General features: G+C 56.0%; 1 protein-coding gene across 2 annotated transcripts; it reads right to left on the bottom strand.

Moving 5' to 3' along the window:
• Positions 1-6,569: 6,569 nt before the first annotated feature.
• Positions 6,570-8,632, bottom strand: LRRC10B (leucine rich repeat containing 10B). Of its 2 annotated transcripts, none has more exons than XM_039253500.1 (2): positions 7,288-8,632; positions 6,570-7,033 (listed from the first exon to the last, which is right to left on the bottom strand). In XM_039253500.1, exon 1 carries the CDS (start codon positions 8,600-8,602, stop codon positions 7,724-7,726), a length of 879 nt encoding a protein of 292 aa, XP_039109431.1. In that variant the 5' UTR covers positions 8,603-8,632; the 3' UTR covers positions 6,570-7,033; positions 7,288-7,723. The 2 variants fall into 2 exon arrangements, with proteins under 2 accessions (XP_039109431.1, XP_039109433.1); XM_039253502.1 differs by having other exon boundaries at positions 7,564-8,632.
• Between the last annotated feature and the right edge of the window lie 7,937 nt (positions 8,633-16,569).

The raw sequence follows: 16,569 nt of genomic DNA, 5'->3' as shown, positions 1-16,569 counted from the left end.
TGAAGGTGGGGGTGGGGAAAGACGGGTGTGGGGAGAGGGGCAGACAGTGGAGCCCGGCTGAGAACTTGGCCACCCCCTGCCGCCTCCACCCCGAGCCCCTCTCTGCTCAGAGTTCTCCAGTAGCTCCTTGCCTAGTGACTTCATCTCTTGCACACCACTTCACACCTTTTAGGCACCTACTGTATGCATCGCATTCCACCAGAACTCACCTCCCTTCCTTCTCAGGGGCCCAAGCCCGCACTGGCTCTCTTCCCTAGCACCGTCATCCAGACACCCCGAACCTGTCAGGATCGTACAACCCAGCTGAGCTGGCCGTATACTCCATGCTTCCCAGTTTCCCTCTCCTTCCCCACCTCCCCTTGTCTCTGCGACCCTCTGAACCTCTGCCACCCCTCCATCCTCTCCCTTGCTTCCACTCGCTGTCGTCGCTGTCGGGAGTCTCTGGCCGCCTTCTTTCCCCAGCAGCTCCTTCTGCCCCTCTCAGTTCCCGCAGAGGAAGCAGGGAAAGGTCCAGGATGTCGTTGCAGGTTCTGAGGTTGCCCCACACAAGCTGTGGTTTTTCTGCCTCAGCCGCTGCAGCGATTAGAACTGGCTTTCCCTTGGAGACAGCAGATTCCGAGATGACCCCTGCTTACGCCTGCTCATCCCCACGAGGGTCCTGGTATTGATACGAGGCAGCTGCTGGCTGTCTCTCAAGTCCAGGGGTCCGTGAGCCTGGGTCTGACATTTCCGGCGCGCGCCGCCAGGTGGCGCCCGGACACCGCATCTGTGGCTGCCATCTGGGACCACACTTCTTCCCCTCCCCTCCTTCCCACCCCCCCGGCCAAGATGGGCCTGACCCCAGGGGACACTCTGGATAGGGCTAGGGTCCCCACCTGCAGAGCACGGCAAAAGCATGGGAATTGGGGAACCGTTTACCTTCAGTAGGCTTCCCCTTGAGCTGCCCACATCAAATTGTATTACGCTGATTCTCACACCCCTGGCCCCCCGCCTCCGCCCCCTAGGATCTGGAGGAATATCATACAGAGTAGGTGAATCATTTTGTAGATTGGAGAGTGCTTATGTAAAGCAAATAGTCACCCACATTTCTTGTAAATCCCAATTTTTCTGTATTGTAGCTTTGCTTAAAATGAAGGCCTGCCCCAACTGCAGGGTCCTTTTTGGGCCGGCTGGGGACCAGCCCACAGCTGGGAGGGCAGCATCTCCGACGGCTGTGTGGAAGCAATCTGAGGGTGCTGTGGAAAGTCTTGAGAGGCGAGGGATCTGTCATCCACCATCCCTCCCTCAGATCCCATGCCCCTCCGCCTCGGTGCCAGCCCCACCCCAATGTCCCCTGGCCCTTCAGGGATTGAACCAACCTGCATTGAAGGACTGTGGGGGGCAACTGCATCCCTTTCTTCCGAGCCCCACCCACGGAGCTATTAGCCAATCATGGAGAGAGCATCTTGGGGCCGAGTCTGTTCCCAACCTGACCCCCCTGGGTTTCCCCAACCCAGAGGAGGGGGAGGGGAGGAAGTGGTGGGCCCAGGGGCCGGTGGGCTGGCACAGGAGGCAATGGGTGGTACGGGGTGAAGACGGGGCTGGGCGAGGGCTAGAGGAGAATAAGGAATGGGGGAACTTGAGGATGGGAGGAGGGCACTGGAGCCCCGCCACCATCCCCGGACCTTGGGCAGATCACCCACACTCCCGAGGCCTCAGTTTCCCCATCTGTAAAATGATGGTCATAATACTTCACCTACCTCATAGGGGAGGTTGTGAGGCCACTGTCACGTGACCTGGGGGTTGAGGCAGGAGGACTGTGAAGGTGCTACCCGGGAGCAAAGTATTATTACTGTAGCCCGAGAGCGAGGCCCACCTGCCCCTCCCCCTGCAGAGTCTCCAGGGATAGCTGAGGCCAGCCTGGGCCCATCTATCTCTTCACTGTGTCCCAGGTCCCTTCATGAGCGTCACCTGCCGTCTTTGTGGGCGCCCTAGACTTAGTTGTTATCTTGTTCAGCTTTCCTTTCTTGTGGCCATCTCCCTACGTAACTGCTGTATAAATTCCACCCGCCACAGGACCCCGCACCTGCCCACTGGCGCCCGACGCCAGGGAAGGGACAAGGAAAACAGCCACAATAAAAGCCAAGGGGGGCCCCGGAGCCCCCAGCCCGGCTGGGGCCCCAGGGGTGGGGTTGGTGGCCGTTGTTTGTATCGTGTTTGAGTCCTTGAGTGCAAGTGTTTTATATTAAAAAAAAAAAAAAGACCCACTCTCACAAAAAAAATTGCAGTGAAGAGAAATGAAGAAACACTGAAGAAAAAAAAAAAAAAGGAAAAAAGAACCATACAAAATTTTTTCCACCACACGCACCCTCTAAGCCAGCAAGATTTCCTCTTTACAAAATCATATTTTTGTGGGAATGGGCCCTGCTTTTTGTGGGTAGGGCCCGTTCTGATTAATAAAGGATCGTGACAAAGTAGGGCCTTGGCTGTTTCCTCCGTGGGTCCCAGCCCTTCCTCACCTGCCAGGGGAAGAGGCAGCCGGGTGAGGGGGATGGGGAGCCTGGGACTGAGTCTCTCCCCGTCACCTTTGGGATCTGGCTTCACTGGTGAGGAGGGCCTCCCTGAGCTTCCTGCCCATCCTCAGATCTAGAATAGGAACCCACCAGCTGCCCAGAAAGCAAGAGCGCAGCCATATTTCCTGATCAGGCCTGAAGCAAGGCTTGTCGGGACTTGAGCCTCCTTGAAGTCCTCGAGGGCACCCAGCCTCCCTCAGTCCCCAGGGGGCCATCACCACCCTCCAAGGCACGTCCGACAATCCGAAGCGGGGCCCTCCACCACCCTTACTGTCCCCTGAACGCCGGCTGGGCCACTGTGGTTTCAGACCAGTGCCTGCTTCCCGGTCCTTGCTGGGACAAGGAAAGAGTTCCAGGTCTGTCGGCTGGATCTCTGGCTTCTCTCTGCCCTTTTCTGGTTTAATTCTTTCGGATGAGGAAAGTCTCTCCCACTCAGAAGGGGCCATGGCCGGTCCCAGTCTGAGGAAACTGGGCCCCTGTGTCTTCTTTCCATAGTCACTGTGATCCCCGGCAAGTTATTTCCTCGCCCAGGGCCGGTGTCCTTAGTTCACAAAAAAGCAATAACCACCCTCTCCCCTTCCCTCCCCTCCCCACACACAGCCCGGGGGAAACTGAGGCCTGGCAGCTCTCAGGGTACTTTAGAAGGAAGGTGCTATCTGTGTCGCAGACACAAAAGGACCAAATGCACCTGATACCACGTGTCCACCTGCTAGCCCTGCCCCCTCCAGAGTGAAGGGGGCTGTCGCACCCCTGCTCCCCAGCACTGGGGGTGAGCAGCTAGCTGCTTCCTTGCGCAGCACCAAGAACCCCCACCTGAGGCTGCCCACCTTCTCCCCTTCCGCCCCATCAATTCCTTAAAACCTGGCTTAAGTGTCCCATTAATAGGTGAGGGTTGTTTTTCTTTCCCTTTTGGCTTCTGATCTCTGTCCCAGAGATCAGAGGGAGCCCTAGGGTCAGGTAAGTAGCCTCAAGAGCACGCCTTGCCAGAACTTCTGTTCGGGATCTCTCTGGAACAATGGCTCTGGAAAGCTGGGCCCCGAAGCAAGGGACAGCTCAGCCTGGCAGACGGGACAGCCTCTGCCCCGGGATCAGGGGCTCCTCCTGGACTCTGCCTTCTCCTGCCTTCACTCTGTTGGCTCTCTCTTCATCCAAGAAATTTGCCCGTTCCTCCCTGGGCCTGGGACCTCTGTCTCTGGTGTCCTCTTCCTCATGCAAGTCCCTCCTGGATGCTGCTGCTTTCTGGAAGGCCATCCTGGGCCACGTTCCGCTCTCCTCTCCCTCCCCCACCAAAGACAACAGAAGGGCAACGCTTGAACATGCTGTGTGCCCCAGCCTGTGGCTGCCCTGGCCATCCGTGTCCCTTAAAGATGCCCCGGTCCCCGTGTCTGTGTCTTGCGTGTGCGTGTATGTGTGTGTGTGTGTGTTGTGTTTTGCTTAGATTGTAAGCCCCCCTGGGCAGGGACCCCTGTCTGAATACACGTTCTGTGTGGTGCACCCAGGCGTACCAATAAATGTCCATCCTCAGACAAGAGTGCTGTGTGTCTTAAGGAAACTTTGGGACAGGCGGCTGAGCACGCCGATGCGATGGCACAGGAAGCAGGGAGGGGCTTCTGGGCAGGGTCCCCCACTCCCAAACACTGTACCCTGCTTTCCAGAGCTCCTGAGGGTGGGCGGGAAGCAGAGGATGACTGTAACAAAGTTAAGAAAGGATCCACACAACACACACACACACACACACACACACACACACACACACACCAGTCTCTGCCACTCTGCTGACCGGATCTGGCCGTGGAGAGGCTCTGGGAGAGGGCAAGAGCAGGTCCTACCCATTCCACACCGAGACCTTGACCATCAGCTGAGGAAAGAGTGGATCTCCTGTAGCGTGGATTGAGCACTGAATTAGGAGGCCCGAAACTCACTGATGAGCAAGTCCCTTCCCTCCCCGGGCCTGTTCCTAGCCCTGCCACTGCCTCTGCTCACTTGTCATTACTGTCCCCACTGCCTGCCTCCTTGCTCCTGTCCCCAACTCCCTAACACACATACAGCTCTTGGTCTCCCAAGACCCACACGCCGCTGACCGCCTCAGACCACGTGAGGCAGTGCAGACATGGCCGTCGTAACAAGTACTCCTCCAGAAGTCTTTTCCCCGTTTCTCCTTACTCCCCCAAGGCCAAGTGGGAAGTCACAGGCAGCTAGGCAGGGGGTGGGCGAGGACTCCCAATGCCATGCTCTCTTCATCACTGAGGGGGGATCTGGGATGCCCAGATGTCCTTGGCAATGGCCCCTTCCTACCCTGGTCTCTCCGTTTCCATATGGAGACAGAGATCTTCAATAGTGCTCTCAAGCCAGGCATCAGCACCCACTTGAACCAAACTCTCGAAGTTCCCAGGAGGAACTGGTTCCTGGTGATGGAGAGCACGCAAATAGCAAAGCCGGGAACTGAGGGTTACTCGTGTGGCCTTTGTCCCCCCTCGAGTTCTCAGGCGAGTGCACCAGGGAAAGAGGTACAGGGAAACACACCAGAGAGAGGAAGGAAATCCGGGCTATTAGTCCAGAGTGAATATGGCTCCTTCCGCACCCCGACTTTCCCCTACATCTAGGATTTGCGTGAAAGGAAGGTAGACAAACACTGTGTAGCATCAGATCTGAATAAACCCAACACCGTGTAGGCAGATGGGGAAACTGAGGCCCAAGGGATCATGACTTGCTCAAAAGCACTTGGCCACGAGCAGAACTGGGACTGGAACCTTCTGAGTCCAGCCCCCAGAGCTATTTCCTCTAAGCTAGGGTATGAGTCAGGGAGCAAAAGAAAGACAACAGCTCTGGTCACTGCAGTTGCTACCTCGAGTGATCTGAGATCTCAAATTCCTTCCTCCAAGTTTCCAGACCCTAGAAAGGCCCACTGGCCCTGATGGAGCCTCATCAAGGGGAACATGGGCCCCTGAGGAGCCCTGGGAGGGATAAGGTCTGTGGCCAAGCCCCAGACACCTCTTCCTCTTTAAGCAGGAGTCAGCCTCCAATCTTTCCCACCCACCAGCATTTCCTGTCCTTTGCTTTTGTTTTGTTTTTTATGTTTTATGTTTTTTATGTTTACTTCTCCTTTTTGAGAGCGAGCAAGCAGGGGAGGTGCAGACCGAGGGAGAGAGAGAATGCCAAGGAGGTTCCACGCAGTCAGCGCAGAGCCCGATGTGGGGCTCGAACCCACAAACCGTGAGAGCACGCCCTGAGCCGAAACCAACCAACCAGCCGCCCAGGTGTCCCTCCTCTGACCTTTCAATGGTCTTCTCTTTAACTTGCAAGCTGACTGTTCCAGATCCATCCCCTGCCTCCTTCTAAGCCAGGCCCAGTCCAGTGACCAACAGAGCTGCCTGGCCGGACTTGACCTTTGGGCTTTGTATGACATCAGCCGTGTTGCCATGGCGATGGTGACCTGGCAGCATCTTCTCATGGGAAATGGGCCTCTAGGCTTGAGGTGTTATCATTGTTTCTTTACATCTTTTTTTCCCTCCCTGAACAATGAGGGGAGAAAGTAATACGATGCCTGAGTAAAAAAAATAATAAAGAGGGAGAGGCTAAGCAAAAGGAAAATGGAGCGAGGGAGACAGAAGAAGGGAAGAACAGAACCACAGCGGGGTGGGGGCGGGGGTGAGTACTAGTGAAAGGAGAGAGAAAGGTCAGCCCAGCTTGAGGGAGATTCGAATTATACGGAGAGTCAGGAACCTAAGAATTAAGCTGGAGAGGACAGAAAAGGGGGTGAGAGGGGTGCCCGGCAGGCAGAGTCCATTAGAGCGAGACAGGAGACCAGCCTTGAACAGCCAAAGCTATTTGTGACTTGAGGACAAGCACTTTTTCCCCAGACAGGATACAACTGTTGGCCAGGGCCGATCTGACGCAGAGCACATGGGGCACATGAGCAAGAGGGCAGTGCCAGAGGGAGCCCAGGTTCCCCACAGCGATGGGACCCGGTGCTCCCTCCCAAGGCTTATAAATAAACAGGCATGTGGGAAACGCACATTCTTTCTCCAAGAAATATAATTTATGTTTACAGCCAGTTTTTTTTCATCCTAAAGAAAACACTAACGCGTGGGGCCCCTGCCCCGCCAGTGTCCCTGAGTGTCCCTGGCCCTGGCCCCCTCCTCCCATTATTGCTTGGATGGGAAAGATCTGGCCCTGGGGGATTGCAGAGGACCCCCACTCCTCACCCCCTGAGGCTTGTCCCTGGTGACGGAGTGGAGGCACACAGGGCTTGTCCCATGCCCCACGCCGTGCCAGCTACCCTGACTGTGCCCATTTAAGGGAATGGAGAGTGCAGGCAGTGGGAGAGGCTGGGGGGCAGCCTCCCAGGGCAGAGAGCCTCTCTCTTCTGCGCAGAAGGCCCTACAGGCACAGTGGCTTCTTTTCAAACTTGACAGCTGGAAGGTTCAGGCTGCAGGGAAAGGAGAGAGCTCGCTTCTCCCAGCAAGCCTCCAGGCACACGCCTAGAGAACAGAACAGAATCAAGGTGGGGGTTAGGGGTGGTGGAGACCCTGCCTTCTAAGAGCCCCCCTTCCCCATGCAAATTTGAGGGCCCGGGGGAGGGAGGGTGTGCAGATGAGCCCCAGTGGAGGGGCGAGGGCAGCTTCGGGGTTGGGGCCCCAATCCCAGTTTGCCACTTCTGTCCCGGGCGCAGGCCCCAGTCCCAAGCCCCTGCCCGCGTGGCCCAGGCCCTTCTCCAAGGGCAGTTCTGACTCACACAGGCGTGTGGACCACCCCAGAGGTAGCGGCTCCCGCACGGGAAAGGGTAGGGTCTAGGAGATCCAGACTCCAGGAGGAAGGGGTTGGTGCGGCAGCCTGGGTATCCAGACTCAGCCAGTGGAGAGCCGAGACCCTCGTTTCCAGGAGGAAGCCAACATCTCTACTGTGGTGTCCGTGACTCTATCAGAGGATCAGACATCTAGGGAACTAGACCGAGTCGGGACTTCTCAGGCTGAGGACTGCCCAGAGATCAGCCATGTAGAGGTCTCCTTACCAAACAGGAGTATGTGAAGACGGCCCCCAGGCCTGCCTGTCCCTACGGCTTGCCCAGAGTGGTCCCTCCGCGGCCCCCGGGTAGGGGTCCACCGTTCCCGCAGACCTTCCCGGAGCCCCTCCTCCCAGAATGGCCGAAGTCCATCACCCAGAGCACAGGCTCAGGTGCCCAGGCCTGGGGCAGCTTCCAGGGCGGGGAGGCTGCCCCCCGCGGGCCCCAGAGCCCGGGAGCTACCGCCCCCTATGAGCAGGTCTTCCTCCTCCTCATCCTCAAAAGCCCGAGCCGGGCGCCGGGGCGGCGGCCGGGGCGTAGGCTCGTCGCGCTCGGCCATGCGCTCGACCGCGCCCTCGCCCACGAGGAAGACGGTGTCTGCGACGCGCGGGGGCCCGGTGACCGGGTTGTGGTCGTAGGAGAAGACGCGCAGGGCGCGCAGCGGGTGCAGGTCCGGGAAGCCGCCCAGGCGGTTGCGGTCCAGGTCGAGGATGTGCAGGCGGCCCATGCGCAGCAGCGCGGGCGGGAACTCCTCGAAGCGGTTGCCGTAGAGCCAGAGGCCGCGCAGGCCCGTCATGCGCGGCAGCTCGGCGGGCAGCGCGCGCAGCCGGTTGTCGCCCATCTGCAGCGACTGCAGCGCCACCAGGCGCAGCAGCGGCCGCGGGAAGCGCCGCAGGAAGTTGCCCTCGATCCAGAGGCAGCGCAGGCTCTGCAGCTGCGCGAAGTCCGCGGGCAGCGCCAGCAGCCGGTTGCCGCCCAGGTAGAGGCGCGTGAGGCGCGGCAGGCGACACAGGCCGTCGGGCAGGCGCTCGAGCTTGTTGAAGTCGAGCGCCAGGATGCGCAGCTCGCGCAGCTCCTCGATCTCCTCGGGCAGCTCGCGCAGCCCCGTGCCGCTCACGTACAGCTTCTGCAAGCGGCTCAGCGCGCACACGGCGCTGGGCAGCCGCCGCAGCCGCCTCCCGCTCAGCTCCAGCTGCTGCTCGCCGCTGCGCAGCTGCTCCTCGGCGTCCGACGGCAGCTCGTCCGGCGTGGACTCGGCGATGCCCATGGTCACGGGCCCCGGCCGGGGCCGCCTCCGCCGCCGCCGCCTCCCGGCATCGCCCCCGCCCCGGCCGCTCCCGGGCCTCCCCGACGGGGCCGAGGCTGCGCGCGTTCCGGGGTGGGGGCCCCCCGCCCCGGCCTGCCTCTGCGCCGGGAGGGGGGGCCGGGCCGGGAGGAGGCGCCCGCTCGGGGCCCTGCCGCCGCCGCCGCGCCCCGCCGCCCGCCCTCGGGCCTCCCCCGCTCCCACCGCCGGCGGCCGACTGCCTCGCGTTCGCGCTTCCTCGCGGCTCCGCGACCCGTCGCCCTGGCAACCCCCGACGCGAGTGCGGCTGCCAATGAGGCGGCGAGGGGGGCGGGGCCGGGCGGGGCCAAGGTGCCACCTAAGTGGGGTCCGGGTGCCCGGGCCCGCCCCTCGCCGGCTCAGGCGACCCGTCCGGAAGCTCGCGCGCACCCGGGGAACCCAAAGTCCGCGCCGCGAAAGCCTGGCACCGTGCCAACACAGACTCGACGTCCGACGCTGTCTACACCTCTGGCCCCGAGAGCCTTCTGGCGTGCGCGGTGGTGTGGAAGCCGGAGCGGCAAGTAGGAAAGAACCGCGGACCTTGTAGACCCGGCGCGAGACCAGAACTCTGGCCAAGTGGCTCTCGGGGAGGGACTGAGGGGCGCGGGCAGGGCCGGCTTGCTCCCATTCTCGTCGCTGGGGTCACGTTAGGATAGTAACTCGGAACAGTGTTACTCTCTGGCCCTTTCCGCGGTGGGTCGCGTCTGAGGATTTGTGGGGACTTGGCTCCGCCCCCAGTCCCCGCCCTCATTGCCCAGCAGGTTCCTTGTGAGTGTATTCGCACTCCAGTCCCCTGCCGCACCCCTCCCCTGCGGCTGTGTGCGAGGTCTGTGCGTGGCTGCGGTGGGCAGAGGACTGGGACACGTGAGCTCCTTTGAGCGCCACCAAGGATGACCACTCTGATTCTGTAACTCTCTTGCGCATGCTCCCACCAACGGCGGCCTGCCGCTGCCTTCTCCCCTCGGGTTCAGATCTTGGCAGAAACACCCGCTCCCATTTACTGCGAGCTGCCATGTGCCCTGCGCTGTACTGAGGGCGTTGTAGTGAATCTTTGCAACACGTCTGACGTGCTAGGTACCCTCAATACCCCAGTTGTAAAGGTGGAGAAACCGAGGCTCTGAGGGTTTGATTTGAGCTGGGGGACTTGCCCAAGGTCACCCCGCTGGTGAGTGGCTGGGATCTGTGCTCTTAATCACGTAGCACATCAATAAAGAGAAACAATGGTGGGGCGCCTGGGTGCCTCGTCTGTTGAGTGTCCGACCTCAGCTCAGGTCGTGATCTCACGGTTTTAGGAGTTCGAATCCCACCTTGGGCTCTGTGCTGACAGCCCAGAGTCTGGAGCCTGCATCCCATTCATGTGTCTCCCTATCTGCCCCTTCCCTGCTCGTGCTCTGTCTCTGTCTCAAAAATAAACAAACATTTAAAAAATTAAAAGCAAAAAATTAGAAACAATGATGATCCCATTCATTGCCCAACTGTGGCAATGAATTTTCTCACAAGGGAGAGAAAACTACATGCCAAAACTACAAGGAAAGCATCATTAATGCCATAAGGAAGATGAGGAAAGTGGCCCTAAGGGGATTAGGGAACTTGCTTAAGGTCACACCGTGAGTAGAAGTTACAGCCAGGCAGCGGAGTCTGCAAGTTCAGTGCCTCCTCTATTCTGCCTTCCCTTGACCCTGGCTTGTGTGACCATGTAAGTGACTGTGTACAGGCAGCAACCTATCCTTCAACCCACCCCCATTCCCAGAGAACAGTGGCCAGCGCAAGGTGTGGATAAGAACCACTAAGCTGTAATGTAAGCTTCCCCGGGAGTGGGGGGGGAGGGGCAGATAAGTATGTCTTCTTCCCTGCAGGGACAGGTGTTTGGCACATCGTAAGTATTCAGTGAACATTTTTAACTTTTTAAAAATGTTTATTCATTTATTTTTTTAATAAATTTTTAAAATTTATTTTATTTCTAGGAGAGAGAGAGAGACAGCGTGAACAGGGGAGGGTCAGAGAGAGAGGGAGTCACAGACTGAAACAGGCTCCAGGCTCTGAGATGGCAGTCAGCACAGAGCCCGAAGCAGGGCTCGAACCCACGAACCTCTAGATCATGACCTAAGCGAAAGTTGGACGCTTAACTGACTAAGCCACCCAGGCACCCCTATTCATTTATTTTTGAGAGAAAGAGAACGAGCGGGGGAGGGAGACAGAGAATCCCAAATTTGTTCCATGCTGTCAGCACAGAGCCCAACACAGGGCTTGAACTCATGAACCGTGAGATCATGACCTGAGCGGAAATCAAGAATTGGACGCTTAACCGACTGAGCCACCCAGATGCCCCACATTTTTAACAGTTTTTAAGTGGAGACAAAATTTACATGGAGTGAAATGCATCGATGGCGAGTGTATGGTTTGATGAGTTTTGACAAATGTAAACACCCGTGTAATATTTCCATCACTCAGAGTTCCCCTGTGCCTCTCTGTCAATCCCCACCTCCCACAGGCAACCACGAGTCTGACCTTTATCATCATGGATCAGTTTTGCCTTGTCTTGAATTTTATATAAATGAGTTTATTCAGTGCCAAATTTCTTTTTTTTTAATGTTTTATTTATTTCTAGGAGAGAGAGAGAGAGACAGCGTGAGCAGGGGAGGGTCAGAGAGAGAGGGAGATACAGACTCTGAAATTGGCTCCAGGCTCTGAGCTGCCAGTCAGCACAGAGCCCGATGTGGGGCTCGAACCCACGAACCGTGAGATCATGACCTAAGCGAAAGTCGGATGCTTAACCGACTAAGCCACCCAGGCGCCCCTCAGTGCCAAATTTCTTCCTTCCTTCCTTCCTTCCTTCCTTCCTTCCTTCCTTCCTTCCTTCCTTCCTTCCTTCCTTCCTTCCTTCCTTCCTTTCCTTCCTGACTTCTTTTGCTCGATACACAATATATATTGGTTGGATAAAGGAAGGAAAAGGCATGGGGTGAACAGGTGATGAGAAAGAGAGGTAGGTGTTGCTCTGAGCCAGGAGCCAGCCACGGACCCCTATCCTGGGAGGGACATTAGCAAAATGAAGGCAGGACTTAAGCCAAGGTAGGGGATTCAGGCAGAGACTAACTGGAGCCCAGACACCACACCTGGAGCGTGGAGGGTTCTGAGCTCCTTCTAGACCTCCCCTAAGCCTCAGTCCATCTCTCTCTCTCTCTCTCCTCATTTGGGAGAACTCTGTGGAAGAGGTGACACCTCAGAGGCTTAGAAAGCTGAGGAAATGCCAGCCAGGCTGCAGGGGAAGACGCTGGGCACCTCCCCCCTCCACCCCCCCCCCCCAAGCAGTTTCCCCAAGGGAACATTCGCTGTGGAGGAGGCAACCCAGTCAGCCCCCGCCCCTCACCACATGCTCAGAGCTGGCACTCCAGCACCAGGCAGCCTCGTGGGCTCTGCTGGCATGGACAGCAGCCATGGGAGCCCCTGCAGCCCAGCCCCAGCCTGGCAGAGCTTTCTGGGTTCAAGGGCACAGGGGACCCACCCGCTTTTTTCTCGGAGGCTTTTTCTTGCTCCGAGTAGATCATGTACCTTCACCTCCCACCAGGCCCTTCTCAGTGGGTAAAGGTAAAATGTGCTGGCGTTCCGGGCCCACGCAGGCTGGCATCGGGGCAATCATGTTGATGAATCACGCTGGCGCCGCGGGCGCCCAGCCCTTATGGAGCGTCACTAATGAATTAGCTTCACCCCCAGCACGGGGCCTCTCAGCCTGTCCCTGCTCCCCAGGAAGGCAGGAAACTGAGACCTGGGAAGGGGGAGCAGCGAGGGCGGGATAGAGGGCTCTGCCCCCCCCCACACACACACCGGAAACAGACTCAAGTGCGGGTCCCTCGGTCCCCCAGATAAAGCTTCTCTATGCCTAATCCCAAACTCTAGCTGCCTTCCCCACCTCCAAATCCATGGGGTTTTTTAAATAAATTTTTGAAATACAGAAAAAGTACAAAGCTCTCTGTGATAAACACCCCTGTGCCCTGCATCCAGCATTGACAATTGTTCACATTTTGTCACACTTGCTATCCGTCTATTTTCTTGTATATAAAAAGAAGAAAGCGGCACGTGTAATAAGGAAGTTTCCCTGCCGTGTTCCCACCCACAGGCAGCCTTTCCCCACCAGGCTGACCCTGCCAAGGCCCCCTCTTTGGGGCCAGGACCCCGGTGGCTGCTGAGACTAGAATAAGATCATGGAATGTCAGCATCGTGGGTTCTTAGAAAGTAAGGATTTGAGCCTAGTAGATCCGACCATGAAACACCTGCGTAGGGCCGGTACTTAGTTCTGTTAAATGTCTGCCAGGAGTTAGTGACCCTCACCCTGGAAAAATGCATGGAGGCGGGAACTCGCCACTGATATGCACAATTGGCTCATGGTCTCCTGGGTCCAATTCTTTCTTTTGGAGAAAAAGGAAATTGACACTGTCCTTCATGCCAGGCTCACTCCCCCAATCTGCACCCCTCCTGAACTTGAGTCCTTGCTTCCACTCAGGTATTCATTCAACAAACATCATGAAGCCCCTATATATATGCCTAGGCACTGAGGATTGCTGTGAATGTGAACGTTATAGACCAAAAAACTCTGTCTTTGGGGGCGCCTGGGGGGCTCAGTCAGTTAAAGCTTCTAACTTCAACTCAGGTCATGATCTCAGTTTGTGAGTTCGAGCCCTGCATCGACAGCAAGAGCCTGCTTCAGATCCTATCTCCCTCCCCTACTTACTCACTGTCTCTGAAAGATAAACATTTTTTTAATTAAAAAAAAAAAAAAATCCCTGACTTTGTAGAACTGTGTCTCTGTAAGTGGAGATCATCAACAAAACACATTCACAGTGTGTCAGGCAATGGTCAGGCTATGGAAGAAATAAAGCAAGGAAGAGACAGAGAGAGGACTGAGGGCCCCATTCAAAACAGAGTGGCTGGGGGCGCCTGGGTGGCTCAGTCGGTTAAGCATCTAACTTCAGCTCAGGTCACGATCTCATGGTTCGTGGGTTCGAGCCCCACGTCGGGCTCTGTGCTGACAACTCAGAGCCTGGAGCCTGCTTCGGATTCTGTGTCTCCCTCACTCTCTGCCCCTCCCCCACTCACACTCTGTCTCTGTCTCTCTCAAAAATTAATAAACATTTTAAAAACAAAAACAAAAACAGAGTGGCCAGGGAGACCTCTTTGACCAGATGGTCTTGGAGAAAAGATGGGAAGGAGAGGAAGCAAATCAGGCAGACAGATGTCAAGGGGAAATGGATCCTGGGCAGAAGGCATGGCACTCCTGGGGCAGGAGTGTGTTGGGCATTCTGGAGCAGCATGGAGCCCGGGGAGCAAGGGGGAGCATGGTTACAGGTACATCCAGAGAGACAGCTAGTGAGGAGGAGGCGGACCTCACTGGGCCCGTGGCCTTGGTGAAGGCTCTGACTTTGGATGAGAGGTCGCTGGGAGACTTCTCTGAGCAGAGAAATGGCAAACAATCTAATGCACATTTTCACAGGATCCCTTTGGCTGCAGCTGCAAGGAAGGTGGTGTGTGTGTGTGTGAGAGAGAGAGAGACAGAGAGGGGTGGGGGGGGAGGAGTTTGTGCACTGGGGAGCCTCTCACCTGGGTTCTCTTCCACAAGAGAATGATGGTTAGCACTTACTGAGCACCTGTAGGTTATCTCATTGATCAGGCACCCCTTCTTTGACTGATGAGGAATGCATTCAGCGAAGTAGCTTGATCAAGGTTACGCAGCCAGGAAGGGGCAAAGCCAGCCCATCCTATTGCAAAGTCTGGGCTTCTCCTACTGTGTCTCATGGTCTCTCTCGGTTGGGGGAAATTAAGGAAACCACCCAGGGTGGCCCAAATGATTGCTCCCAACCTCAAAATAGCAAAAAGGTTTCAGGGCATCTGAGTGGCTCAGTCAGTTAAGTGTCTGACTTCGGCTCAGGTCATGATCTCACGGTTCTTAGGTTCAAGCCCTGCGTCAGGCTCTGTGCTAACAGCTCAGAGCCTGGAGCCTGTTTCGGATTCTGTGTCTCTCTCTCTCTGACCCTCCCCTGCTCACGCTCGCTCTCTCTCTCTCTCTCTCTCTCTCTCTCTTTCAGAAATAAGTAAAACATGGTGCCTGGGTGGCTCAGTTGTTTAAGCATCCGACTTCAGCTCAGGTCATGATCTCACAGTTTGTGGGTTCAAGCCCCTTGTTGGGCTCTGTGCTGACAGCTAGCTCAGAGCCTGGAGCCTGCTTCCAATTCTGTATCTCCTTCTCTTTCTTACCCTCTCCTCTCACACTGCCTCTCTCTCTCTCTCTCAGAAATAAATAAAACATTTAAAAAATTGAAAGAAAGAAAGAAAGAAAGAAAGAAAGAAAGAAAGAAAGAAAGAAAGAAAGAAAGAAAGAAAACACTTAAAAAATTTTAAAAAGGTTTCCAGGACTTCCACACTTGGAGATTTTGATCCGTGGCCCCGGGGTTCCATGTGTTTGTCCCGCTGGGGCATCCTAGAAGCCACAAGACAAGCCTATGTATCTTAAACAGGTTCAAGAGGCAGAGCAAAGAAGTCCTCAAGGATGCACCCTGGGGATGGTGATCTGGGCTCAGGATTTGCCTATTAGCAAATGGGTAGTCTCTGACCCATTATTAACCCAGAGCCCTTGACTAAGTAGTCAAATGCATGAGGCTAGCTCAGCCACTGCCAACCTGCTCCCTAGACCTTCTAGAAACCAGAGACTAGACATGCTCTGAGGATCACATTCCCTTGGAACCTGAGCTCTGAGAGTGAAATGCCTGGTCTGTTGAAATGTGAGAGTTCTCCCCTTTCCCTTCCAGGGACACCAGAGCTGGGGCAAAAGAGGCCAAGAGAGTGAGGGCCACACCTTCATGCCATGGACGGGAACCTGACCATCCTAATGGGTTCTCGGCACCATAGCTTCTTCTCCAGGGAGAGGCACAGTGGTCATGGCTGGCAGCTGCTCTTATACGAATACATTCCTATGGGAAGCCTGGCTGGCTCAGTTGGTTAAGCATCCAACTTCGGCTCAAGTCATGATCTCACAGTTCATGGGTTCGAGTCCCGCATCAGGCTCTGTGTTGACAGTACGAAGCCTGCTTGGGATTCTCTCTCTCCCTCTCTCTCTCTCTGTCTCTCCACCCCCCTCAACCAATCAATCAATCAATAAACATTTTTAAAATGCATTCCTAGATCTATGGTCAAGTGCAAGCTGGGTTTTCTACTCAAAGACTGTAGATGCCGGTCTTTACCATGACCACCAAATTCTTGCCTCGCCTGGCCTCCTTCCCGGTGCAGAGGCTGCTGACCCAGTCACAACTTCTGTGTCCCTCCTCTTCTTCCTGAGTACTCAGCCCAGCAACTTCTCCCTGGATTGAGTGCTGGGCCAATGAACGTGGGCAGAAGTAATACACACCACAGGCATACACAGTCCTCACCTCTTTGGTTTTCTGCAGTATTAAAGGTAGAAAGCCCTGGATCCCCAGCTCACCACTTAAAGATGAGTGTCCTGACCCATGTTAAACTGTGAGGCAAATGAGAAACACATTTTTTAGGTTTATTTACTTATTTTGAGAGAGAGAGAGAGAGAGAGAGAGACTGCGCGTATACACGAGTAGGGGTGGGGCAGAGAGAGAGGGAGAAAGAGAATCCCAAGCAGGCTCGGCACTGTAAGCACAGAGCCCATCACGGGGCTCAACCCCACAAACCATGAGATCATGACCTGAGCCAAAATCAAGAGTTGGACGCTTAACCAACTGAGCCACCCAGGCACCCCTGAGAAATACATTTTTAATATGTTTAGCCATTCGGACTTAGGGGATGTTTGTTACAGAATCAGCCTGGACTGACTCGCAAGCTTCCTCTCCGTTTCTCAAACCCGTCAGCTTCTTTCTACCCCAGGACCTCTACACATGCTGATTTCTCTTCTTCCTTCA

The sequence above is a fragment of the Hyaena hyaena genome, unplaced genomic scaffold (genome assembly GCF_003009895.1).
Source record: "Hyaena hyaena isolate Hyena2069 unplaced genomic scaffold, ASM300989v1 scaffold_456, whole genome shotgun sequence".
Lineage (NCBI taxonomy): Eukaryota > Metazoa > Chordata > Mammalia > Carnivora > Hyaenidae > Hyaena > Hyaena hyaena.
The sequence above is the reverse complement of the archived record's forward strand: the minus strand, read 5'-3'. Positions and strand labels throughout refer to the sequence as shown.

Bases quoted from the DNA above. Each gene is read 5' to 3' on its own strand.
- LRRC10B (XM_039253500.1), bottom strand. From the start codon at position 8,602: ATGGGCATCGCCGAGTCCACGCCGGACGAGCTGCCGTCGGACGCCGAG.